Source organism: Salvelinus fontinalis, chromosome 20 (assembly GCF_029448725.1).
Source record: "Salvelinus fontinalis isolate EN_2023a chromosome 20, ASM2944872v1, whole genome shotgun sequence".
Taxonomy (NCBI): Eukaryota; Metazoa; Chordata; class Actinopteri; order Salmoniformes; family Salmonidae; genus Salvelinus; species Salvelinus fontinalis.
Genome location: NC_074684.1, coordinates 27,331,343 through 27,357,722, shown reverse-complemented (window position 1 = coordinate 27,357,722; position 26,380 = coordinate 27,331,343). Strand labels below are relative to the sequence as shown.

At 41.1% G+C, this 26,380-nt stretch overlaps 2 protein-coding genes across 5 annotated transcripts in view; one reads left to right on the top strand and one right to left on the bottom strand.

Moving 5' to 3' along the window:
• The first annotated feature begins 3,276 nt into the window (after positions 1–3,276).
• Positions 3,277–5,772, top strand: LOC129817611 (homeobox protein Nkx-2.4-like). The gene is made up of 2 exons (XM_055873041.1): positions 3,277–3,964; positions 4,143–5,772. The coding sequence occupies exons 1-2, from the start codon at positions 3,598–3,600 to the stop codon at positions 4,808–4,810; spliced, it is 1,035 nt and encodes a 344-aa protein (XP_055729016.1). The 5' UTR covers positions 3,277–3,597; the 3' UTR covers positions 4,811–5,772.
• An 822-nt stretch (positions 5,773–6,594) lies between these two features.
• Positions 6,595–26,380, bottom strand: part of LOC129817610 (5'-3' exoribonuclease 2-like) — a 39,477-nt gene continuing 19,691 nt past the window's right edge. For 3 of the 4 annotated variants that reach the window (XM_055873038.1, XM_055873040.1, XM_055873039.1), the window contains 9 exons: positions 24,953–25,050; positions 24,531–24,610; positions 24,369–24,425; positions 22,786–22,854; positions 19,159–19,293; positions 17,346–17,476; positions 12,422–12,485; positions 9,917–10,049; positions 6,595–6,942 (listed from right to left, as the gene is read on the bottom strand). In XM_055873038.1, coding sequence (XP_055729013.1) covers positions 6,880–6,942; positions 9,917–10,049; positions 12,422–12,485; positions 17,346–17,476; positions 19,159–19,293; positions 22,786–22,854; positions 24,369–24,425; positions 24,531–24,610; positions 24,953–25,050 — 830 coding nt within the window. In that variant the 3' untranslated portion in view covers positions 6,595–6,879. Of the gene's footprint in view, positions 6,943–9,916; positions 10,050–12,421; positions 12,486–17,345; positions 17,477–17,588; positions 17,724–19,158; positions 19,294–22,785; positions 22,855–24,368; positions 24,426–24,530; positions 24,611–24,952; positions 25,051–26,380 lie in introns of those variants that run through there. The other variant, XR_008753742.1, reaches the window with a different exon arrangement.

Here is a 26,380-nt window from a genome sequence, read left to right as displayed (position 1 = left end):
TCTCGTGCACAAGGAATGACGTCCCAACACGATTCGATAAGATTAGTAGTTTGTAGCACAGCTGCATAACTTCATATAGCTGCCCTTTGTCTTGCAAACAGGACTTCCATTTCTGTAAATGTCTCTTCTGCAGGAAAACGAATAGGCGCCAACTGTCCAGCAACATTCTGAAACCGTCGAACCGTGTAGGTTACAAAATATACTTCGGTAAATCATTTCTATCCATCTTGTTTCTTTCTTGTTGACCTCGACGTGACATGAAAGTTGAGATCATAGCTTTTCGTTTAGTTGAATTGGGTTAGCTAACAAGCACGGACTCCACACAAGCTCATTTGCTTCACTTACATCTCCGGTGTATTAGCAGGAACGGTTCAGGACCCGGCCTTCACTCTAAACGCACAAACCCTTTACTGACCTCTCAAAATCTCTCATGTTATTGAGCCAGTGATGCCGAAATGCATCAAGTGCCCCATTGATGGCAAATATGCCATCCCTCTACTGCAAGACATAGGGGTATTTTCAAATATAACCTCAAACGAATTGCATGCGTTTTTTGTTCATTATCCTAAAATATTTTATATGCATGTATAGCCCCATAAAAAATTTGTAGGGTGTACTTTTATGGGGGATAGGTGATGCACAAGTATTATATAGAGGTAATAAATAGCAAAATAATATTTGAACACAATTCAAATATCATTTAGAATTCACAATAATTCGCAATTTGGTTCGTTTCTGTCACCTCAAGAAAATCTGTCATTGTCGAGAAGCAAAAATTATGTAAAATATAAAGGCCTATAATTTTCTTTTTTTGGGGGGGGGGGGGGGGGGGTCATTGTTCTGCTTAGTGCTAGAGTGTCTCTTATTTTCTTTCCCAATCAAAATGTCTGTTGTGTTTTGTGCTATATTAGTTATGATGAAACAGACTATTTACATCCAGTGTCGATGCATCTAATCTAAAGTGAAATTGAGTTTACTGTTTTGGCCTATAGCTAGTATATACACAATTACCTAAAACAGTTTTTGGATTGTTTAATCATTTGAAATGTCTAGGAAAGTAATAGGCCATATATCGGCCATAGGTAGTCTATGGGCTATATTTATGTTAACGATTATGTAATAATACCTTTCTATACAATTTTGACCTATTTTGGGTTTAGCGTTTTGCTTCATAGGATGCTATTACATTATGTCAAGAAAATAGCCAACTTGATACACCATAATCAGCTCAATATTCTATCGGTTTCTATTAATAATTGCCACACAAGCGATTAGGTTACGGAACACCAATCTATCATAATAATTGCAGTCTAATTTGACCGGCTTCATTCACATTGATCAGGTATTCATGATAAAAAGTTATCAGTCAATAGAAACATGATTAAGACAAAAACAATTTACCTGCAATTCAATGGACCCGAGCTGAAAATATTATTTGTCACCTGCTGTAAGCCAGCACATGCGATAGGCTATTCGAATAATATTTTGTGTGAATAGGCATATGTATTGATAGCTATAAATGCATTTTAATGTAAATACCGAAGTCATTCGTTTTTTTCGTTGTCGAATGCTTCTCTATGGAATCATGATAATAGGAGCGCGCACGTTGGAATGAAAGTAGTGAGAGCGCGGTGTTCCCTAGCCATACCCTCTGACTGAAAGGTCCACGAGGTTGAGAGGTTTGCTTTTTTGCATACAGAAACACACTGCACGGTGATGGGTATCTGCGGTAATAAGGCTACTTCTGGTAGCCATCACAGCACAATTGGTTTATAATGAACTATGAAACAACAGGTGCATAGCCTACACATGAAAAGTAGAAGAATTTATCCAATCTGTACATTTTAATGAGATGTATGCTACAATTATGCGAGGCAAACCTTGATGCAGGTCTGAGCAAAATTAGGAACAATGTTATCGAAATTAAATACTCTGGGCTTATAGCCAACAAGGGAAGAAGAATAGAACAATATGCTACACAGAATAGGTATGCATTCGACAAGACAGAGAAGAGGACATTTATCAAGAAAACGTTTTTTTTAATTGGAAAATTAACAAAACCAAAACCATGAGTAAAGAGTAAACAAGATAATGTTTCAATAGGCCAGTCAGTATCTAGCAAACGTGACTGTTCTTCAGCACTTAACCATTCTACGGCCTTGCGATCTCTTTCTGCTACAGGGACTTCACCGCTATGTGCACAGAATTTAGAAATGATCTATGAAGTTTTACTTCACTTTTATAAAGATTGACAAAAGAGAACATTAGGTGAAGTTAACAGACATTTTATTTAACTGAAATAAATTCACCTGTTATTAAGTCAATAATAGCCTGCACCAAAGACATTCCTGGTATAAAAAAAGAATTAGGCAGTTTTAGTGACTTGAGTGACTTTAAAGTCACGAAATCACCATTACATTTGACCCTTTTCAAATGTTCAGATTAGTCTACTCGCATAGTCTACCTCTGAAGCATTCGACGAGTTAAAACAGGTGCTCGAAATCGTCTACCTGAGATAAAATGACCATTATAGATCAAAGTCTAAATGACAATGAGTTATTAACAACATTAGCATGCTACTGGTGATCCATCATTTTTGTTTTAGAAAATATAAGACCTTAATACGCATTTAATTGTCTTAGATGAATCTTGCTCACATCAAGACTGGATTGACATTGATTCGCGTTCTAGGAGGATATTGTGCTATATATTATATTCTATCCATGAGCTGTCAAATTAAATGTAGGCTAATTGCAAATTATAAAAGTACCAGGATTACTGGAATACAAGTCAACAAGTGGCATTTGTCTGTCTTCCAATGAGTGACTCGTTAACCGCAGTGAACACAATGTCACTGGAAAACATAGGTAGGCTGTTTTTATTTCTTCACATCTACACATTTTAACATATCCATCCATTGTATTGTCAGAATGAAATGTAGTAAAGAAGAAGCAAAAATACATAACAGCTCATAAAAATATGGTGTAATGCACCCATTTGTCAACATGAGAAATCACACACATAAAAATGCAAATTGATCAGAATGTGGCAGGTTGGATGATGAACTAACTAGTGTCTTCATTTTTGTGCCCGATTCTCCGTCTCGTGTCTGCTCCAAGAGCTCTCGAGTTAATAAAAAGGTTGCCATTTCATTAGGCTATGGCAACAGCGTTACCTAACTTCAACAACACTAGCTCGAGACCAAATAAACTTTTAAAATACGTTTCAAATCAAGTCCATATCCGAGGTATTTATGAATTTGATGTTTAAAGTTGAAACCATCTAGACGGCATCTTGCTGATCTTAACTAAAAAGTAGCATTTCCCTCAATTACCCCAGTAAAATGTCAATGGCCATTGTTGGATCGTTTGGCTCGTTGCTCCGCCCCTTGTGTTTGTCGTAAACCTGGCGCCTGGCTAGAGTAAACACAAGATAAGAGCGTCCAAGGCTCCCCTCCTTCTCCAAGGCGATCAATTGGATATCTCAGACGGACCCACAAGTACTCTATTACGTAGGTGTCCTGTGAGCAGTGAGGGGACAACAGCACCACAGTCGGGCTTGTTCCGCGTTCAGCCATATTCACCTGCGGGCTAAACCATGTCCTTGAGCCCAAAGCACTCAACTCCTTTCTCAGTGACAGATATTTTAAGCCCGATCGAGGAGACCTACAGAAAGTTTGGAGGAATGGACTGTACAGGGAACCTCGCGTCTCCACTGGGCGCTTATCGACAGACTCCGGTGTCTCAACCGGGACTGCAGCAGCACTCCATGGGCCATAACACCGGGGTGGCGAGCGCTTATCACATGCCACACAGCGTCTCCCAGTTTTCCAGCACCATGGGTGGATACTGCAACGGCAGCATCGGTAATATGGGAGACCTCCCGTCGTACCAAGACACCATGAGGAACGGCGCAGCAGCAACTGCATGGTATAGCGCAAACACCGAACCCCGCTATCCAACAAGTAAGTTGAAAAAGCTCAGTCTTGTTTCTTTTCAATTAAATGCCAAAGACAATTCGTTTTCAATAAGACATTAAAATGAATGGAAACTACATTGTAATGGTGCATGATGCACAGCACTTAACTTAGACTGCATCTAATATTAATTTATTTAACAGCCTGTATCTGTGCGCTATTGCAGTTTCTAGATTCATGGGGGCTTCTAATGGGATGAACATGACCGGGATGGGGACGCTGGCAGGGATGGACGCCACCAAGTCCATGGTGACCCTACACTCTGCGCCCAGGAGAAAACGAAGGGTGCTCTTCTCTCAGGCCCAGGTGTACGAGCTGGAGAGGCGGTTTAAGCAGCAGAAATACCTGTCAGCACCCGAGAGGGAACACCTGGCGAGCATGATCCACCTGTCACCGACACAGGTCAAGATTTGGTTCCAGAATCACCGGTACAAAATGAAACGCCAGGCGAAGGACAAAGCCACACTGCAGATTCAACAGGAGAATGGCAATGTGTGCCCACAGCAGTCACCGAGGCGGGTGGCAGTCCCGGTTCTCGTGAAGGATGGCAAGCCCAGTCAGAACGGATCCAGCACACCGACGTCTGGGCATCAGCAGGTGCAGCAGCAGAACGTCTCTAGTGGAGCGATGACAGCTTCGGGCAGTGCGGTGGTCAACCACCATCAGAATCAGCTGGTGCATCATCCGTTATCCACTGCTGAAGAACTGGAGGAAATGTCCCCCAGTCCCCCTATTTTACACAGCCAGATTAACATGGCTCAGACAGAAGCGGCTCTCCTCGAGTATACCAATAACATGGTCAGTTCAAACCTGCTTTATGGCAGAACTTGGTAGAAGGAAGAAATTAACATTTTAATTCGGGAGACAATAACGTCAAGTGGATTTTAAGCCGGAAAGACATTGGTCGTTGATGACATTGAGGACAACAGAAGCACCAGCATTTCTTGACATTTTGGAGATGCATGGTGCACATATTATTAATTAACAGTCGACAGTGCGTGTATACTTTTGATCAAGAGTATTTGATAAAAATGAGACTCCCAAACGCTCCGTGACGGTATTATTCGGGTGTAAAAGGGAGTGAAGTTATTTGTTGGGATTCAATTCTGTAAGGACATATCAGTCCGAAGTATTGTAATATTTCGATGAATGAACCTTAACTGTATATAGCTAACAAAAATATTTCATGTGACTATGATTTTTGTTTTTAAACGAAATATGTTAAATTGTTTTGGTAAATTACAAAATGTGATTGCTGCTGCATAGCGTAAATATATACAAATCACATTCCTGTTAAACTTTAACAATATATCGCTTGGCATGTAAGCATTACTGCTTATTTATGTTGATAGAATAATTATGAGGCACATTGACTGGAATGCATCGAATTTCACAGGTATAGCACAATGATTTCAAACAGATCTAATGTAATTAAATTATTCCAATGATATTGTACTTTACATTATAGCAATGTTACAATTTGTGTTGTTTATATTTTATTACCACCACACAATTATTGAAAGAAAACAGATTTAATAACTGTAAATTCCAATATTTTCTGCCATTGCAAGCCATCCTGGTTCAGTGCAGGTAAACATTTAAGCACCTAGTCTATACAGCATGATAAAGTCCTGAAATGCAAGGCTATTTGCAGGAGATTAAATTGGACCTGTTAGGCTACTGTTTGGGCAGAAAAGGTCTATTATCAGGCGATAAAAGGTCAGAATTTCCAAACAACTGTAACTGCACTCAATTGTTTCAGATTGTCATTTCCAATAAATATAATTTCTTTGTTATTCCTGGGTTCTTTGTGACTTTGAAATACAGGCTAGCAAAAATGCTAATTAAATGTGAGGCTAAATTAGCCTACTTGATAATATGACCCAAATTAAATAAAGGAATTGGCACATAATTGAGACAAATAATAATAATTTGTGGGTGCTTATATTTGTCCTATTTCACACATGTACATATTATTGCATGTGTGAATTGCATATCCGAACTCCCCCTGAGACATCTTCACACAGTGGGGTGAAGGCCAGGGTTTGCCATTATCAACGGCGACCCAGGAGCGATTAGAAATAAGTGCCTTGCTCAACAGCTAATAACAGATTTTTTCACCTTGTCAGCTCGGGGATTCAAACAAGCGACCTTTTCAGTTACTGGCCCAACGCTCAAACCACTAGACTATATGCTGCCCTGTACTGCATGATCCCAGTTTCAGCACCAAAACGCCAACAAGCCGAAAAAGTACATTGTGCTACCTGCCGCTAAAATACCATTCAGCCATTCATCTACCTATGAAAATGGACCGTGACGATTTAATTAAACAAGACAGGATATAAAATAGGATGCTATCGGTTAATGACATTATTACGCCTCAAAAACAAAGGCCTGATGCAACTGCCGTCGAGTTCGCCTATCTAAATTAATGACTAAGGAATTAAGTTGATAAAAAACCTAAATAAACCCATTATCTAAAGTGTTTTTAACTCCTTAATGATTTAGGTATTTTGAGTTTACAAACAAATGAGAATTATTTTTTCTATGAATGCTCGACAAAAAAAAGCTAGAGGTAGACAGAAATCAGCAGAAATGGGATTCTAAAAAACAAAATATGTAGTTGATGCAAAAAGCTGAATTTGGTTTTATTTCAGAAAATAGAGTAACTTGTACACTGAAATATGGAGCTAATCTTTCCAAATGAATTGACAAGGACAATTGTCTTGACTGACTTGTATTTCACAAATTTTACAGTTATTCTTAAAAATGCATTACATAAAAGAACATTTTAGGTAGAATTAAAAACAAAAACATCTTACAAGTAAACAGCCTGAAAAAGACATGTATTGCGAAAAAATTAAAAAAATTAAAAACCGCCTTCAGCACTACTAGGTCTGAATTTAACTCCAATTGTATTTTCCTTCTGGGGGTGGCAAGTGGTAATTCCATCCAGAGTGGTATCCCTGTAAAACACAGAAAACAAGGGCCAAATCAGTCAGACATGCAGCACATGAAATTTGAGTATGAAGATCAAAGATGTCAGACATTTCAACAGTTTGCTTCATACTAGTCTTCTTGTAATGTATATTTTGAGAGGCTCAATTAGTAGTTACCCTCTGTCTCCCTGCCATAGACAGTGCCTTGCACAAGTATTCACCCCACTTGGCATTTTTCCTATTTTGTTTCATTACAACCTGTAATTTAAATTGATTTTTATTTGGATTTCATGTAATGGACATACACAAAATACTCCAAATTGGTGAAGAGAAAAAAATAACTTGATTAAAAAAAAATATATAAAAAGAAGTGGTTTGTGCATATGTATTCACCCCCTTCGCTAGGAAGCCCCTAAATAAGATCTGGGGCAAACAATTACCTTCAGAAGTCACATAATTTGTTAAATAAAGTCCACCTGTGTGCAATCTAAGTGTCACATGATTTCAGTATATATACACCTGTTCTGGAAGACCCCAGAGTCTGCAACACCACTAAGCAAGGGGCACCACCATGCAAGCAGCACTATAAAGACCAAGGAGCTCTCCAAACAGGTCAGGGACAAAGTTGTGGAGAAGTACAGATCAGGGTTGGGTTATAAAAACAAATTCAGAGACTTTGAACATCCCACGGAGCACCATTAAATCCATTATAAAAAAAATGGAAAGAATATGGCACCACAACAACCCTGCCAAGAGAGGGCCGCCCACCAAAACTCACAGACCAGGCAAGGAGGGCCTTAATCAGAGAGGCAACAAAGAGACCAAAGATAACCCTGAAGGAGCTGCAAAGCTCCACAGCAGAGATTGGAGTATCTGTCCATAGGACCACTAAGTTGTACACTCCACAGAGCTGGGCTTTACAGAAGAGTGGCCAGAAAAAAGCCATTGCTTAAAGAAAAAAATAAGAAAAAACGTTTGGTGTTTGCCAAAAGGCATGTGGGAGACTCCCCAAACATATGGAAGGTACTTTGGTCAAATGAGACTAAAATTGAGATTTTAGGCCATCAAGGAAAATGCTGTGTCTGGCGTAAAACCAACACCGCTCATCATCCTGAGAACACCATCCCCACAGTGGCAGCATCATGCTGTGGGGATGTTTTTCTACCGACAGGGACTGGGTAACTGGTCAGAATTGAAGGAATGATGATGGCACTAAATACAGGGAAATTATTGAGGGAAATCTGTTTCAGTCTTCCAGAGATTTGAGACGGACGGAGGTTCACCTTCCAGCAGGACAATGACCCTAAGCACACTGCTAAAGCAACACTTGAGTGTTTTAACGGGAAACATTTAAATGTCTTGGAATGGCCTAGTCAAAGCCCAGACCTAAATCCAATTGAGAATCTGTGGTATGATTTAAAGATTGCTGGACACCAGCGGAACCCATTCGACTTGAAGGAGCTGGAGCAGTTTTGCCTTGAAGACCGGGCACAAATCCCAGTGGCTAGATGTGCCAAGCTTATAGAGACATACCCCAAGAGACTTGCAGCTGTAATTGCTGCAAAAGGTGGCTCTACAAAGTATTGACTTTGGGGGGGGGGGGGGGAAATAGTTATGCACGCTCACAAGTTCATGTTTTTGGTCTTATTTCTTGTTTGTTTCACAATAAAAAATATTTTGCATCTTCAGTGGTGTTCTTCAGAGATCAAATGATACAAACCACCCAAAAGTCAATTTTAATTCCAGGTTGTAAGGCAACAAAATAGGAAAAATTCCAAGGGGGGTGAATACTTTCGCAAGCCACTATCATACGCATGCAAAATAACTGATCACTATCCACATAAACAATGTTCTGACTTAAAGTCATAAACAAACATCAGTAAACAAACATGTGCATAGTATAGGTAAGCGCTCCTAATGCTCTGGAGGCGTGCTCCTAGTAAGGTGGACATTGTTGTCAATTATAGTTACTGTCCAGGAAAAAGTTCCAAAAGGCCTAATTCCTGGTAATCAGGAGTTAGTGCACTAAAACAGGCAAAAGTCACTTATTTCGCACAGGCTTTATTCTATGATCAAATTAACACAGGTAGGGCTGGGCGATATGGCCAAAATCTCAGATCCCGAAATAGGTCATTTCATATCCCGATAACGATACATTTCACGATACACATTTCCTGTAAATTCAATGAATAAATAGTATATATAAAATTACCACATGTAAAGGCCTATTTCTTATTACATTTTGAATTATACTCAACAAATAAAAGGTATTTGCATTTGGTACCTTGGGTCGAGTGTTTGCACCAACTCACGAAACCCCTGTTTCTGGACCGTGTAAATTGGGGCCATGTCTTTGCAGATGTAAGTTGTAACGGCAGCTGTTATCTCCTTCCATCTTCGTGATTCTTTGCCATATGGTGTGCCGCGGGCAAAAGCCCCTTGCAACGTCTGAGTCGGGGGTTTGTTTTTAGCCCTCGACTGTACATTTTTGGGTCTCATCCATAGACTCTCCGTACTGATTCACATGATTCTTGCGTAGGTGGAAAAATAGGTTAGTGGTGTTCGAGTTTGTTGACGGGACTGGCCTGCGGCATATTTTGCGGAGGTAGGTTTTCTGGTCCGTGTCAGGCTTTTGATACCCAAACCACGTATATGCGACCGAAGTTGCCCCTCTTAGGTACGAGCTCCCTGTCTACGTGCCACGTTCACTCTCCTCCATGTTTGTTGGTGTTGCAAATGTCCTTCCACACAACACGTGTGGAAGAACGCAAAGTGTCGTCCAATTGACAAAAAATATTGCTGTAAAGAATGTGATTTGCGACACAACGAAATAAACGATAGAGCATAATAGGAAACGATAGCTGTTTTTCTATCGTCACACGATATAAATCGTCATATCGCCCAGCCCTAAACACAGGTATATTGACTTTGAGGTCACGTCTTCCTCATTGTTGATGTCATATGTTAGTCCTAAATAAAGTCAGCTGAATAATGTAGTTACCGGTTGTCCTCCACGGTCTCCTCTGCGGTCGTCCTGACCACGCTGCTGATGGTAGCCGCCCTGGCCCTGCCCCCCTCCGTGGCCTCCTCTCTGCGTCGACCGGTCCCAGCCATGCCCACCACCATACTGCTGCCTGTGTGGGTACAAACATTGTTTTGGACTTTAATGACTTATTTAATTTGTTAATTTCTGGACTGTAGGGTCTACATCACAAATCAACTCTTAACTGCCATGTTATAGAAGATGACTAAATTAAATCACCGCTAACTTGCAATAATTTAGATGTTATCAGAAAGTAAATTAGACAAACCAGAACTTAAAACAGCTAACCAATGAACCGTTCAAGTCATCATATCAGAATATAGTATATAGAATATAGTACAATAAAAAGTACAGAATATAGTACAATAAAAAATTGTTTCATAGTTTGCCGTATTGCTCTCCGTTAGATGTATTTTTAAATCGGCATTAGCACAGTTTACATTTATTCAGAGGGACTTACAGGAGCAATTAGGGTCAAGTGCCTTGCTAAAGGGCACGGATATTTCACCTAGTCGGCTCGGGATTCGAACCAGCAACCTTTCGGTTACCGGCCCAACGTTCTTAACTGCTAGGCCACCTGACGCCCTGCATGATTCAAATTTCAGCTCCAAGACACCAGCAAACCGAATAAGTAGATTGTGCCGATTCATATCTAAATTCTGACATGTGTATGTGCCTTAGCCTTTCAGTACGTTTACATGCACAGTAATAAGTCAATATTAAAACAAAATGGCAGCAGGCTGAGTATGGCAGTCATGTAAACGCCTTACTCTGCTTATTTTAAATCTGGGCATGGTCATAATCGAAGTAAGCACATGCCAATTAAAAACCTGGTTTCTGAGTAACCTTTCAAATTAGGACATGTAAAGGCCTTAATAAACAGAGGTCTAGTGGTGTATTTGATCTGCGCATGTGACATCACCGGTAGTGCAAGCTTCCCTCTTATGCATGAGTGAAGTGAGATCGAAAAACTGAAAGCATGCACTTAGTTTTCATATAAACTTTATACGTCCGAATATGCTTCACAAAAAAAAAGTTGTTCGCAATTTTCTGCATTTATCATAGTCCCCTCGTAGCCTGATTTCAGATGTGTCCTTGTGAACAATATTAGGGAAATTGCAAAGCTTGTAAACGTTTAAGTCAAACTATTATATTAATCTGACTATCCGCAATTGTTTTGTGTGCATGTTAGCGTACTCATAGACAGCTACAAACACATTAGCCATGCTGGGCAATTTAGGCTTCAGGCCCTCCCTGCTCCAGTCCTACCCATTATTCAGTCTAAATATGTCAAAGCGCCTAATCAGGAGCAAAAACCCCCCCCAAACCTTTTCCAGTTCTATTGATGCAGCTTTCAATTGACCATGGTGACCTAGCAACATCCCTGCTAATTAGTATCGACCTGGAGATTTAATTAAGAAGAAAAAAATGGCCACCCATTTCACATGAATAAAAGTATAAGAATATTAAATGTATGCCAAAGTACGAAATAAACCAGACATTTACAAGTGACTTGAATCGTGAATTGCACTCATCCCTAAAATGAGGACGCCACATTGCATGTGTGTGACGCCCACACCATCACTCCAAGAATAATGCCTCAGCAATGTGTCCATCCATAAGCCAAGCCACCATATTAAGTCTCATATTATTCACTACAATGGCCGAAGGAAGAAGTAGGAGCCGTCCTAGAAGGGCCCATCCCTCATTATTGAACCATGTCACATTCATCCCCAATGCCAGACTTAGCCGTGCACTGGAATCCGTAATCCCTCCTACAGGTTCCTTATGCATGTAATTTCAGTCCAGCTGGTATAAGTAGTTATAGAAACAGTTTTCAGTTCACCACTAATAACTAGTGACCTAAGGTGACAGAGAGCCACAATGGACCTGGAAGGACTGAAAAGTTGAACCAAAGAAGCTGATTAGTCCTTCAAGAGGTCTGGAGAAAGAATCAATGACGGGTCTGTGCGGACACTGTGGCGCCGAAATGATACTGCCGGAGCAGTATTAGTGATGCCTCATTAAGTTGGCCAAACCTCCTAAAGAGAAATTTGTTTAGCGCTCCCAAATTCTTAATTCATCTCTAAGCCCCCCCCTGGTGAAGCCCAGTGGCCTCAACTAATAAAGCAAGATGTTTCATCTACCTGTACATTTAGTGTGACTCAGTGGTCCCTCACTAAAGCACTGGAACAGTTTCTACTAACCACATATTACGCTAAACCACATGCGTAGTAAAAAAAACAAATGTGTATCAAGGTTAACTTAATATGCTGCAGCGAGCACCCTTAATTAAAAAAAAAAAAAAGTACTACATCGGTTTATAAAGTTTATATAAAATTCTACTGCATAGAACTTAGCATGAACTTAGCAGGCCAAGGAGGCCTGGATGAGGCCAAGGATGAGGGAATACCTTGTAAATACATGCCTATGTATAAAAATCAGACAAAGCCGTAGACTCACCTTGGATATTGCTGCGGAGTGTTGTATGGGGGAGGTGTCCCTAGAAGACCCTGCTGCCTAGAATCTGTGGGTGACAAAATACTTTTTAAAAAAAGGGCCCCAACACACTATTAAGTGAACATAACGAGCGCAACTCTTAAAGAGCAATACTTTAAGTTCATCTACCTAAGAATTTTGTTCTGATGAGTTGCCATTAGTGTAATTTCTACACACACACAATTGCATAGATAAAATCAGCTATGAGATTTGTCTCAGCAGAGTGTAAATGCTAGATTGAAAAAATGAGACACCACTTAATAAAAAATAAAGAATAATAAGACAATCCCTTTGAGTGAAAGTTCAAAGTTAAAGCTGCTGCACGGAATGTTTGCCAATCAATAGGGAAACTCAGGTTTGGTATACAACACTGCGACAGCATGTCAAAATGTACAAGTTAATTAACCCAATTAATTTCAGCTTTAACCTCAATATCAAACCCATAAATTTCAATCTTAAAACTGATCCAAGAGATAAAACAATCCCAAAGATAAAATGAAGCCCATTGAAGCACTAAATCACAATAAGATTTGAGGTGGGTGGAAAAGAGAAAAAATGCTTCATTTGCATTCCTTCCTTCAGGAAAATGAAATAAGCATTCAGTGGGCAGCATTGTGGATGGCTCAAGTACCCCTGGTTCTAGCGCAGCGAGCCCCTTTGAGAGCCGCTTCTTCTAGATCCGCTGTTGCCAAGGCAATGACCAGCTGCAAGCCTGGGACTTGTTTGTTTATAGGGGCAGGCCCGGTGAGTGGGTGAGACAGGAGGAGAGGGGGCGGGGTGAAGGGTGTGATGAAAAGAACTTCAGCAAAGAAAAGCTAGTCATTTACAAACCTGGATTGGAGGCTGGTGTTAAAAGAAATTTGATAAGAGGTGATGGGATCCCTGGGAAATAAACAGGTTTGGCCTGGTGGTACAATACCTAGTGCTCAATGTTATTACATGTAGAGAGTTTAACATGGTCTGAGATGACCAAGAGAGAATATAGACTGGTTGGTCAGTCTGACTTATGGTGGAGTAAAGTAGAACACAAGCCAACATAACTGAGCAAACTAAGGTTTTCAGATGTATAGTTTTCAGCCACTTGAGAAACGTAGAAAAAATAACAACAATGCATAACTGTTTGTCCAGACGAAGTGATTAGGTTGGATCTGTAGATGAGTAAATCTTGACAGTTAATAATCTCTTGGACCAACACAACCTTATTGAGGACCACCCACTCTGGCCTGCGTCTTCTGTCCTACTCTGATGACCAGCAGGCAGTCACTCAACGGAGGAAATTACAAGTACACACCTGTCAATCTCCTTAATTAACAATGCTCTAAAACTCTAGAGCCCTGGGCCATGTGATACAAAAGACAACGAAGGATTACACCTAAAATCCCCCGGTACAATATACAGTCACTGTATTAACCCAAGGGATTACAACTAGCTCAAACCAACTCACATGTCCCCCAATACACATGTTCTTCCATTACTCTAGTAAACAGTTGGTCAAGTTCTAGGTCTAGAACTTACAGTTTGGAAATAGAATTCCATGGGATAAGACCATTAAACTGAAATTTTTAAATGGTGTGACAAAGTTGCTGCTAACACAATGTGACTGGACGTCAGAAGACTAATGGCGACCAGCGGTGTCTCCCCGGTGGGTCATTACACAGTAGCCATTTTGAATAGGCACAACAAAACCCCACAGCATGTTTCAGAGACAGCGCGTTGACACATCACCACATGGGGGTAGAGGTGCAGTCAAAGGGGAAGTTAACTTTGGTTTCAACCCTCCCTAGTCTATCACACATCCAATCAAATGGGATCCTCCCAGAAGGCTTTTATCAGAGGGGCCAGTGTGTCCAGAAGCACTTGACAATCTCATTACCACCCCCAGTCTCCCAGAGTAGCTAGCACCACTAATCAGCAAACGGGGACACCGGGAGGGACACAGGAGCCCCCCCCCACCCAACACAAAGGACCCAGCCGGACCAGGGTGATTACTGACAACCTAGTGGATCCTCTCAGAGAGAGACAGTTAACAGCAACAAAAGCATGTCTTTGAACTCCGAGCACACTACCGTCCTAGAGTTGTTTTCTAGTCTGGTCTCAATAACTAGTCAGGCTAATTGTGCTGTTGGGACCGATAATGCCAAGTCTGCATGTATACAGTGCCTATAGAAAGTCTACACAGCACTTGAATTTCTACACATTTTGTGTTACAAAGTGGGATTAAAATGGATTTAATTGTACATTTTGTCAATGATCTATACAACATACTCTATCAAAGTGGAAGAACAATTCTACTATATTTGAAAGACTAATGAAAAATAACATTAATATATCTTCATTAGATAAGAATTCACCCCAGAGTCAATACATGTTAGAAACACCTTAGACAGAGTCTTCTTGGGTAAGTCTCACCTGTATTGTGCAAAAGTATTATATTTAAAATTATTCACGCTCTGTCGAGATGTTGGGGATCATGGCTAGACAGCAATTTTAAAGTCTTGCCATAGATTTAAGCATATTTAAGTCAAAACCGTAACTTGGCCACTCAGGAACATTTTCTGTCTTCATGGTAAGCAACTCCAGCGTAGATTTCGCGTTGTGTTGTATGTTATTGTCCTGGTGAAAGGTGAATTCCTCTCCCAGTGTCTGGTGTAAAACAGACTGAAGCAGGTTTTACTCTAGAATTTTGACTGCGCTTAGCTCCATTTCTTTTCATCCTGAAAAACTCACTAGTCTTTGTTGATGTCAAGCATACCCATAATATGATGCAGCCACCACCATGCTTGAAAATGAGGCAGTTAAGTTACTCAGCAATGTGGTGTTTCGCCCCCCCAACATAAGGTTTGCATTTATGCCCAAAAGTATATTACTTAGCCATGTTTTTTTACAGTATTACTTTAGTGACTGGCTGTATATTTTTATTCTATAGATTTGCATTCTTTTCACTCTAATTGAAGTCATTACTGTGGAGTCCCTACACTCACTCTCATTGAAGTCATTACTGTGGAGTCCCTACACTCTCATTGAAGTCATTACTGTGGAGTCACTGCAATGTTGTTAATCCAGCCTCAGTTTTCTACCGTCACAGTCAATGAACTCTGTAGCTGTTTTTATAAAATCCCTAATGGTCTCATGGTGACATCCCTAAGCAGTTTCCTTCCTGTCCTGCAGCTCAGTTCAGATGCACGGCTGCATCTTTGATTTGTCTGAGTGGTTTAATACATCAGCCACAGCATCATTTCCATGCTTAAAGACATATTCAATGTCTGATTTATTGTTACCCATCTACCAATCACAGCAGTTTCTTTATGAGGCTTTTGAAAAGCTCCCCCGTCTTTGCAGACGAATCTGTGCTTGAAATTCAATACTTGACTAGGGAATCTTACAGATGTATGGGGAAAGAGGAAGGGGGTAGTCATTAAAAAAGTAATGTCAATCCCCATTATTTCACACAGAGTGAATTCATAACTTGATTTGTTAAGCCAGATTTTACTTCTGAACTAGCTCAATTTTGCCTAAACAAAGGGGGTGAATACTAATAATTTTTGTATTAATATAAAAATAAATATTTTCACTTGACATGTGTATTTTGTGTAGATCAATGACCCCAAAAAATGACAAATCTATTTAAATCCCACTTTGTATACAACAAAATGTGAAAAGTTCAAGGGGGTGTAGACTTTCCATAGGGAATGTGGTTATTAATCTCATTAAAAATAACAATTCATAATCATGAAACCTGTACATAAATTAGATGACCAAAATGTCTAGATTCTCTTATTACGGATGGGCATGGGAATAAATACTACAATTATTTCTACAATTATTTCATGCAAATTGCTCTTACTGACATAATGTGTAGGCCATCTGGTTATTCAAGGAAAGTGTCAAAGGTACAGTAGTTGGTGAAATTAAGCAGTTACAATTCACATCAACTAAATGTTAATATCAAGCCTCCAGAAGTGTAGGAATAATTACATCTCTTCAGGAGGACTAGAAGAACATGAATAAAAAAATCCCACCGTCACGTAAAGTGACAATTTGAAGAGAAACAGGCCCACAATCACAGATGGGCCAGAGTATTAACCCTGATTGCCTTAATCAAAATAACTCTCATATAGAAAAAGAGAGGATGAAGTTCGGTCCTACACTGCTAATTGGCAAGTTTACCATCAGGAATAAACAGCAGAGGCCAGGGGAGGCACTGGCTGCCACAATCCGAAGGAACCGAGGCTTATTTGCATCAAGTGCCACCATAATAGTCTCGACTCCCCCACAAGCTATCAGCAGACAGATGAGATTATTCATCCATTTGCAAATTGGCACATCAAAGTCAAATTGGAGAACCGAGCCAGCATCCCAAATGACAACCTATTCCCTATATAGTGCACTACTTTTGATCGGAGCTCTATGGGCACTATATAGGTCAAAAGTAGTGCACTATGTAGGGAATAGGGTGCCATTTGTAACACACACCTGCTGTCAGAGGAGCATGAGGCAAGGGCCCAACCAGGAGCCTCTGATTAGGGGCAGTGAAACAGAGAGAGAATGTCCCCCCTCCATATGTAGGTTACACCATTCTAACTTCCCAGTGTTGAACAAAGGGCCATTTAATTGTATAATATAGTTATTTTTCTTTTCAGAAGAGGTACGATATCTCAGCCAAGGAGAAAGGAAGTGAAATGTTGCCGCAAGTAAGGAATGATGAAACAAAAGGCCTTATCGGAACGGAGATTACTGGCCGTCTGACAGCCTTTCTATTGCCTATTTCAGATGGAGAGAGAGTTACTACTTGACACAATGTAAAGGCTATATTTTAGTTGATCAGAAATGCAGTAAAGGTGTGTTTGTCTGAGGCCTGCCCGGCCTGTGTGGGTGTAGGAGGTCTTACGTTGGAAGGGTGGGAGGTGACCACCACTGCCGCTGTGGGGGGGCCTGTTGTAGTTCCCCTGGTGGTAGTTGCCAGGGGGCGGAGCGTTGCTGTACTGCCCACCTCCCTGCTGCTGTCTGTTCATGCTGTGACTGAAAACAACAGAACACGCAGAGTAAGTCACAGACGTCAAACATCAGTTAACGGCTGTTCCATACACACTTCTATAAGTGCCAGCTGGCAGCCAAATAGCTGACTACTAACCCTTGTGGCCGGGTACTTAATTGAGGAAGACATTTGGGTCCGGATGCCACGCCAAGTGCACCCAATACGGTGGCTACTTTAGATTCAGGAACACACCAAGTCTGAGGCATTAAACATCAGCTAGCGGCAGAAATCCTACACATACAGAACACATTTCATAAAACATTCCTACTGAAATTTAGTATATTATAGACATGACTGCTAATACTAACCATTTCCTGTCACAGCTACACACAAGCAACCCCCCCCCCCCCCCCCCCCCCCAAAGTAGTATTACCCACAAAACACCAGTCTCAACGTCAACAGTGAAGAGGTGACTCCGGGATGCTGGCCTTCTAGGCAGAGTTCCTCTGTCCAGTGTCTGTGTTCTTTTACCCATCTTAATCTTTTATTTTTATTGGCCAGTCTGAGATATGTCTTTTTCTTTGCAACTCTGCCTAGAATGCCAGCACCCCGGAGTCGCCTGTTGACATTGAGACTGGTGTTTTGTGGGTACTATTAAATGAAGCTGCCAGTTGAGGGACTTGAGGCAACTGTTTCTCAAACTAGACACGCTAATGTACTTGTCCTCTTGCTCAGTTGTGCACCGGGGCCTCCCACTCCTCTTTCTATTCTGGTTAGAGACAGTTTGCGATGTTCTGTGAAGGGAGTAGTACACAGCGCTGTACGAGATCTTCAGTTTCTTGGCAATTTCTCGCATGGAATAGCCTTCATTTCTCAGAACAAGAATAGACTGACGAGTTTCAGAAGAAAGTTCTTTGTTTCTGGCCATTTTGAGCCTGTAATCAACCCACAAATGCTGATGCTCCTGATACTCAACTAGTCTGAAGACCAGTTTTATTGCTTCTTTAAATCAGAACAACAGTTTTCAGCTGTGCTAACATAATTGCAAAAGGGTTTTCTAATGATCAATTAGCCTTTTAAAATGATAAACTTGGATTAGCTAACACAACACGCCATTGGAACACAGGTGTGAAGGTTGCTGATAATGGGCCTGTACGCCTATGTAGATATTCCACTAAAAATCAGCCGTTTCCAGCTACAATAGTCCATTACAACATTAACAATGTCTACACTGTATTTCTAATCAATTTGATGTTATTTTAATGGACAAAAAGTGCTTTTCTGTCAAAAACAAAGAGATTTCTAAGTGCCCCAAAACTTTTGAATGGTATGTGTGTATGTGCGTGCACACACACAAGTCCAGAATCAGCCAGATATTCAATTGCCCAGGTTCCTTAAAAGGTGAAATCCGGGATAGGTACATTCATTTTTCGACTTCATGAACTTTGAACTTGGTTTAACAATTTACTTTGTTAATGTAACAGTAAACACGGTATAGTTTAAAACATCCCTCAGCTGTTTATCAAAAAAAGCATGGGGGGGTATGCATTGTTTGAATTACAGACTGCAGATTTAAATGATAATTCAGCCTTCTGAGAAAGTCTGACTAAGTAAAATAAAAGAGCTTAGATGGCATAAATCAAAAGGTGGGTATTTAATGGCGACTGTTGAAGGGACATCATAAAAGTCGGTCAATGCTATCTAGTTTGAAGTGGTGTGCACGTACCCCAGTGCCCTGAAGGCTGACTGGTCAAGGTGGACCTGCTGCCTGTTGGAGTTGAAACCCAGTTGGGGCCTCCAGTTACCCCTGCCACGGTTACCTCTCTCCCAGTCCCCAGGCTTCAGAACCTTCTCAGGCATCCTGAGGAAAGATTTTTGTAAGTAACATTTTTAGATTTTTCAAACAAATGAACAGTAACAAACAATCAACACCATACAATGTCAGAGCTCCATGATCAAACAAAAAAATAAAGACAACACACATTTTAGACCCCACACGGGAAAATACAGCACATTCGGAAAGTAGTCAGACCCCTTCCCTTTTTCTACATTTTGTTACGTTACAGCCTTATTCTAAAATGTATTAAATTAACCCGCCCCCCCCTCAATCTACACACAATACCCCATAATGAAAAAGTGAAAATAGGTTTATAAATGTTAGCACATTAACTTAAAATAAATAACATAAATACCTTATTACATAAGTATTCAGACACTTTGCTATAAGACTAAAAATATCAGCTTGGGTGCATCCTGTTTCCATTGATCATCCTTGAGATGTTTCTACAACTTGATTGGGGTTCACCTGTGGTAAATTCAATTGATTGGACATGATTTGGAAAGGCATACACCTGTCTATATAAGGTCCCACAGTTGACAGTGCATGTTAGAGCAAAAACCAAGCCATGAGGTCGAAGGAATTGTCCATAGAGCTCTGAGACAGGATTGTGTCGAGGCACAGATCTGGGAAAGGGTACTAAAACATGTCTGCAGCATTGAAGGTCCCCAAGAACACAGTGGCCTCCATCATTCTTAAATGGAAGAAACTTCTAACCACCAAGACTCTTCCTAGAGCTGGCTGCTCGGCCAAACTGAGCAATCGAGGGAGAAGTGCCTTGGTCAGGGAGGTGACCAAGAACCCGATGGTCACTCTGATAGAGCTCCAGAGTTCCTCTGTGGAGATGAGAGAACCTTCCAGAAGGACAACCATCTCTGCAGCATTCCACCAATCAGGTCTTTTATGGTAGAGTGGCCAGATGGAAGCCACTCCTCTGAAAAAAGGCACATGAGAGCACACTTGGAGTTTGCCAAAAGGCACCTAAAGGACTCTGACCATGACAAACAAGATTCTCTGGTCTGATAAAACAAAGATTAAACTCTTTGGCCTGAAAGCCAAGCGTCTCATCTGGAGGAAACCAGGCATCACCTGGGCAATACCATCCCTACGGTGACGCATGGTGGTAGCATCATGCTGTGGGGATGTTTTTCAGCGACAAGGACTGGGAGACTAGTCAGGATCGAGGGAATGATGAACCCAGCAAAGTACAGAGAGATCCTTGATGAAATCCTCCAGAGCGCTCAGGACCTAAGACTGGTGTGAAGGTTCACCTAACAGTACAGCGACCTGAAGCACACAATTAGCCAAGACAACGCAGGAGTTGCTTCGGGACAAGTCTCTGAATGGTCCTCGAGTGGCCCAGCCAGAGCCCGAACTTGAACCCGATCAAACATCTCTGGAGAGACGTAAAAATAGCTGTGCACCCCATCCAACCTGACAGAGCTTGAGAGGATCTGCAGAGAAGAAGGGGATAAACTCCCCAAATACAGGCTTGCCAAGCTTGTAGCGTCATACCCAAGATGATTCGAGGCTGTAATCGTTGCTAAAGGTGCTTCAAAGTAGTACTGAGTAAATGGTCTGAATGCTTTCGGTTATGTGATATTTCACTTTTAGATTTTTAATACATCCGCAAACATGTCTAAAAATATGTTGTTGTCTTGTCATTATGGGGTATTGTGTGTAGATTGATGAGCAAATAAAACTATTTAATACATTTTAGAATAAGGCTTTAATGTAACAAAATGTGGAAAAAGTGAAGGTGATCTGAATACTTTCCAAATGCGCTGTACGTCCATGGTATCACATCAGGACAAGTAAAGATTGTTTTTATTTGAAGTCCATCAGGCCTTGCCAGACAGTGACTTTAAAGTGAGTGACTCGTCAGTAGCCTACCAAATTGCATCGGTAAGAGAGCCATTCACTTAGCTCCCTAATTTGCTTACTGGTTGACTTTTTAGCGATTATCTACAGATAAATTATGAAAACATTCAATGAATATGGTGAATCCTTCACCGCAGGAACAATAGGTAGGCGTGGAAAGATATCATATTTTGCACCAGAGTGAGGCTAAAAGAAACCAGCTTGAATTGTTAAGCCAATGATACTTATATGGTATATTCAAAGATAGACATATGTCAAGTGTTCACAACGGACTAGTCAACTGCTGCTTTCTGTGTAGTAAAACCCCTGTCAAACGCCTGCTTCATTCATGCCTGTATTGCAGATGGCTGAGAAAACGCCTCAAAATGAAGCTTGAAGCCTGTGGAAGTCAGCAGACTCGGTGCAGTACAAATTATTTTTTTCTTGTGTTTTATATCATATTGTACAACAGCTGATGAAACACTTTTGCACCCCTTGGGCAGTAAGTTGGTCTGTTGATATCCCTCTAGTGGTGTAGGGGCTGTGCTTGGACAAAGTGGCTGGGCTAATATCCTGCCAGGATGGCCCTGTCCGGGGGTACAGAGTCCCCAGACCCAACCAGTCTCAGTCTCCAGTATCTATGCTGTAATAGTCTATGTGCCGGGGGGCTAGGGTCAGTCTGTTATATCTGGTGTAATTCTCCTGTGTGAATTCTCTGGTGTTCTGTGTGAATTTAAGTATGCTTCCTCCAATTCTCTCTCTCCCTCCCCACCCGGAGGACCTGAGCCCTAGGATCATGCCTCAGGACTACCTGGCCTGATGACTCCTTGCTGTCCCCAGTCCAACTGGTCGTGCTGCTGCTCCAGTTCTGCCTGCGGCTAAGGAACCCTGAACTGTTCACCGGACGCGCTACCTTGTCCCAGACCTGCTGTTTTCCACTCTCTCCCTACCACAACTTGTCTCGACCTCTGAACGATCGGCTATGAAAAGTCAACTGACATTTACTCCTGATGTATTGACCTGTTGCACCCTCTAAAACCACTGTGATTATTATTTGACCCTGCTGGTCATGTATGAACATTTGAACATCTTGAAGAACAATCTGGCCTTAAATGGCCATGTACTCCCATAATCTCCACCCAGCACAGCCAGAAGAGGACTGGCCACCCCTCAGAGCCTGGTTCCTCTCTAGGTTTCTTCCCAGGTTCCTGCCTTCCTAGGGAGTTTTTCCTAGCCACTGTGTTTCCACATTTGCGTTGCTTGCTGATTGAGGTTTAAGGCTGGGTTTCTGTATAGCACTTTGTGCCCTCTGCTGATCTAAAAAGGGCTTTATAAATACATTTGATTGTTTAAAAGTTATTTATTTTTTTTAAATCTGTTTTTCCCCCCGGTTTAAAATACAATCTAGCATTAGAATGTACTAGACGGCCACCAACATCGAATAGAGCTTGTTTGGCAAAAATGTCAACCTGGGGGGGGGGGCCTGGCTTGCTACATGTGTTTGTGGAAAACACTGAGAATATACACCAGGTGTTATACACACAGTAAGATTATATACAACACCGATGCAATGGGAACATGTTAATTATAGAAAACGATGTATTATTATTATATATATATATATACACACACACATTTAAAAAACTATTAACTTACTTAGCTCCAGGAAGAATGACAGCCTTGAACACAAAGGTCTCTCCGTACTGTGGGTCCTTATATTTCACTCTGCCAAGATAAAAAGGAACAATTTACACATTTATAAAACTGCATTTTTGCTACAATTGATTTGATGAATTATTAATGTATTAGTTTATATCGGAACGTAACCTGTATTTAGCCTTAGTGAAATCAGGAAAAATTATTTTCGAGAACATGGATCACCTAAGAGTACAGGCAAAGCTGACCCCAAACCTTGCATTGGCAATATATTCAATAACCATCCTGCCCCAAGGAGAAATACAGTGAGCCATGGTATTATCATCCTCCGATAATCCAGCGCTGGTCGTAGAAAACGGTATCAATTCAAATTTGGCATGAGTCTTGTTCCAGCTCAGTGTGAATGAGGGACACGTCTTCAAAATGGCCCCCTATATCTGGTCAAAAGTAATGAACTATATAGGGAGCCATTTGGGACGCAGACCCGGTGTGAATGAAAGAGTCTCAGCTTCTCTTAGAACTGACCCCCCAGAGGGCCAGCAGGTCATTTCATCTAAGAACCCAGTGGCAGTTGCAGCCCTCTTGTGGTAAATGAGAGTCTGAAGTCGACCATTGTAGCAGAAAAATGTGAATATAGTTTCACACAGAAGTTGACCTTCGACTTCACCTCCTGGTCGAGATCAATCACCAAGTGTTAGGCAGGAATGTGAACTTACGATTTACCACTAAGGATTGTCAACTTGCCCCTCCGGTGAAAATTCTTATGGAATTAGGCCTGTGTACAGCCAGATATGGTGAAACATTCAAGTATGAATAAATTGTAGCTTCCATCAAATTGAATTGTAGCAGATAAAAGGCTGTGCGTGATGACATAGGGCACATAAAAAAAAATCACTTTTGTGGTTATAGTCCCATGTACAGAATACAAAATTACAAGTTAAATGGGTTTCCATCACATTTTCAACTCGACTGAAAAAAAAATGCTTGCGTTACATAGCGAGTGTACCCACTCTGGTATTGGCATGTGCGCTCTAGCCAACAGCATGCAGGGCAGATGCAGTACTCTATCTACGCCGCTGTTGGCTACAGCATATGTATAGCCTACACAAGATTATGGACAAAAGAGCAAGAATATTTTGGTCAAAAACGGCAGCCAAGCGTCGATGAACATGCCAGCAGAATAAGAGCCTCAATATTTATTGAAAAAGAGCGTCAAGCTCATCACCTTGCACTTTCTCCACCCTGTGAAGTTCATCATTTATTTAATTTGTAGCCTAATAAACTGCATACTTTCCCTAGTGGGAGGACCACACAACATGTCATCACGTGACTCCAAATTTACTTTTGTCGACATTTGGAAAATGTACATAAAAAGGTTCTGTTTCCATCAAGCCTGTCAAGACATTTATTATCCTACAATTACTTAACTCACATAAAGGTTGGATGGAAACCTGGTTAATGGGACCATGGAAGAACAAATATTGGGCCGCGGACCAGACTGAACACCATCTTGGTTACGTATACCCCCTGGGAACCACCAACTGAATGAACAGAGGTTGTGAGGGTAAAATATGAATCCTTACCCAATGGCAGTGTTCTGTGCAATGTCCCGCAGCATGGGGATGGGAGACTGCACTGGCCTAACAAATGAGTTCACAGTCATAGGTTAGCCAGGATTCTCTCCACAGAAGGATAGATAAATGTTAACTTCTAAAACGTATGATAATAAAATAGATATTCCTTACTTATCTGGTAGGATAGGGTCTTCGTCAAGATTTAATGTACCTTGAATTCCATGGCATAGTTCTGCTGGCATCTCAGTGCCCTGAGGAAAACACACATAGCAATGTTAATATCATACTATATTTAAGCAATAAGGCCCAAGGAGGTGTGGTATATGGCCAATATACCACGGTTAAGGGTTGTTTTTAAGCACGACGCAACGCGGAGTATATATATTGGCCATATATCACAAACCCCTAAGGTGCCTTATTGCTATTATAAACTGGTTAACAATGTAATTAGGGCAGTAAAAATAAAATGGTATACGGTCTGATATTCCACGGCTGTCAGCCAATCAGCATTCAGGACTCGAACTACCCAGTTTATAATACACTATACAATAAACTATTAATTGATCAGGCTGCAGGGACATGGCTTTACATACCTCATGACATTCTCCATGGTACAGTTCCTGGATGAAGTCACAGCAAGGATGAGACTTCCCAACAAACAGCATATCACTGCCAAGGCTGTTCCTCTTGTCTGAAAAAAAGAGAGAAAACATCAGCTGGAGTGACTGACAGTCAATATTCAAAACGATTCCTAAAAGGGAGTTCTTTACATAATAAAACTATTGATTAGAACTAACACCAAGGTCATTTAAGATACACATTGCTATGCGAGTTCAATTAGTAATTTCACAGGTGGAGTACTTCAGTAATAAAGTAATGTTATACAGGTCATTCAGAAAGTATTTGACCCTTTCTCCACATTTTGTTCAGTTAGAGCCTTATTCTAAGATGGATTAATAAAATATCTACACACAATACCAAAAGTTGGCCAATTTAAAATAACAGAAATACCTTATTTACATAAGCATTTAGACCCTTTGCTATGAGACTCGAAATTGAGCTCAGGTGCATCCTTAAGATCTCTCCACAACTTGATTGGAGTCCACCTGTGGTAAATTCAATTGATTGGACATGATTTGGAAAGGCACACACCTGTCTATATAAGGTCCCACGGTTGACAGTGCATTTCAGTGCAAAAACCAAGCCATGAGGTTGAAGGAATTGTCCATAGAGCTCCGAGACAGGATTGTGTCGAGGATCAAATCTGGGGAAGGGTACCGAAAAATTTATGCAGCATTGAAGGTCCCCAAAAACAGTGGCCCCCATCATTCTTAAATGGAAGAAGTTTGGAACCACCAAGACTCTTCCAAGAGCTGTCTGCCTGACCAAACTGAGCAATCAAGGGGAGAAGGGCCTTGGTCAAGGGGTGACCAAGAACCCGATGGTCACTCTGGCATCGCTCCAGAAGAAACATCTCTGCAGTACTCCACCAAATCAGTCCTTTATGGTAGAGTGGCCAGAAAGAAGCCATTCAGTAAAAAGGCACATGACAGCCCGCTTGGAGTTTGCCAAAAGGCATCTAAAGGACTCTCAGACCATGACAAACAAGATTCTCTGGTCTGATCAAAATATTGAACAGTTTTGCCTGAATGCCAAGTGTCACGTCTGGAGGAAACCTGGCACCATCCCTACGGTGAAGCATGGTGGTGGCAGCATGCTGCGGGGATGTTTTTCAGCAGCAGGGACTGGGAGACTAGTCTGGATCGAGGGAAAGATTGTACATATCCCTGAAAAGTAAAAAAAAAAAAAAAAAAAAAAAGTACAATCTTTCCCTCGATCCAGATGTGTCTCCCAGTCCCTGCTGCTGAAAAACATCCCCACAGCATGCTGCCACCACCATGCTTCACCGTAGGGATGGTGCCAGCATTTTCACTTTGGATGAATAGCGTGCCCTGAGTGAACTGCCTCCTACTCTCCTACTCCCAGATGCTAATATATGCAAATTATTATTACTATTGGAT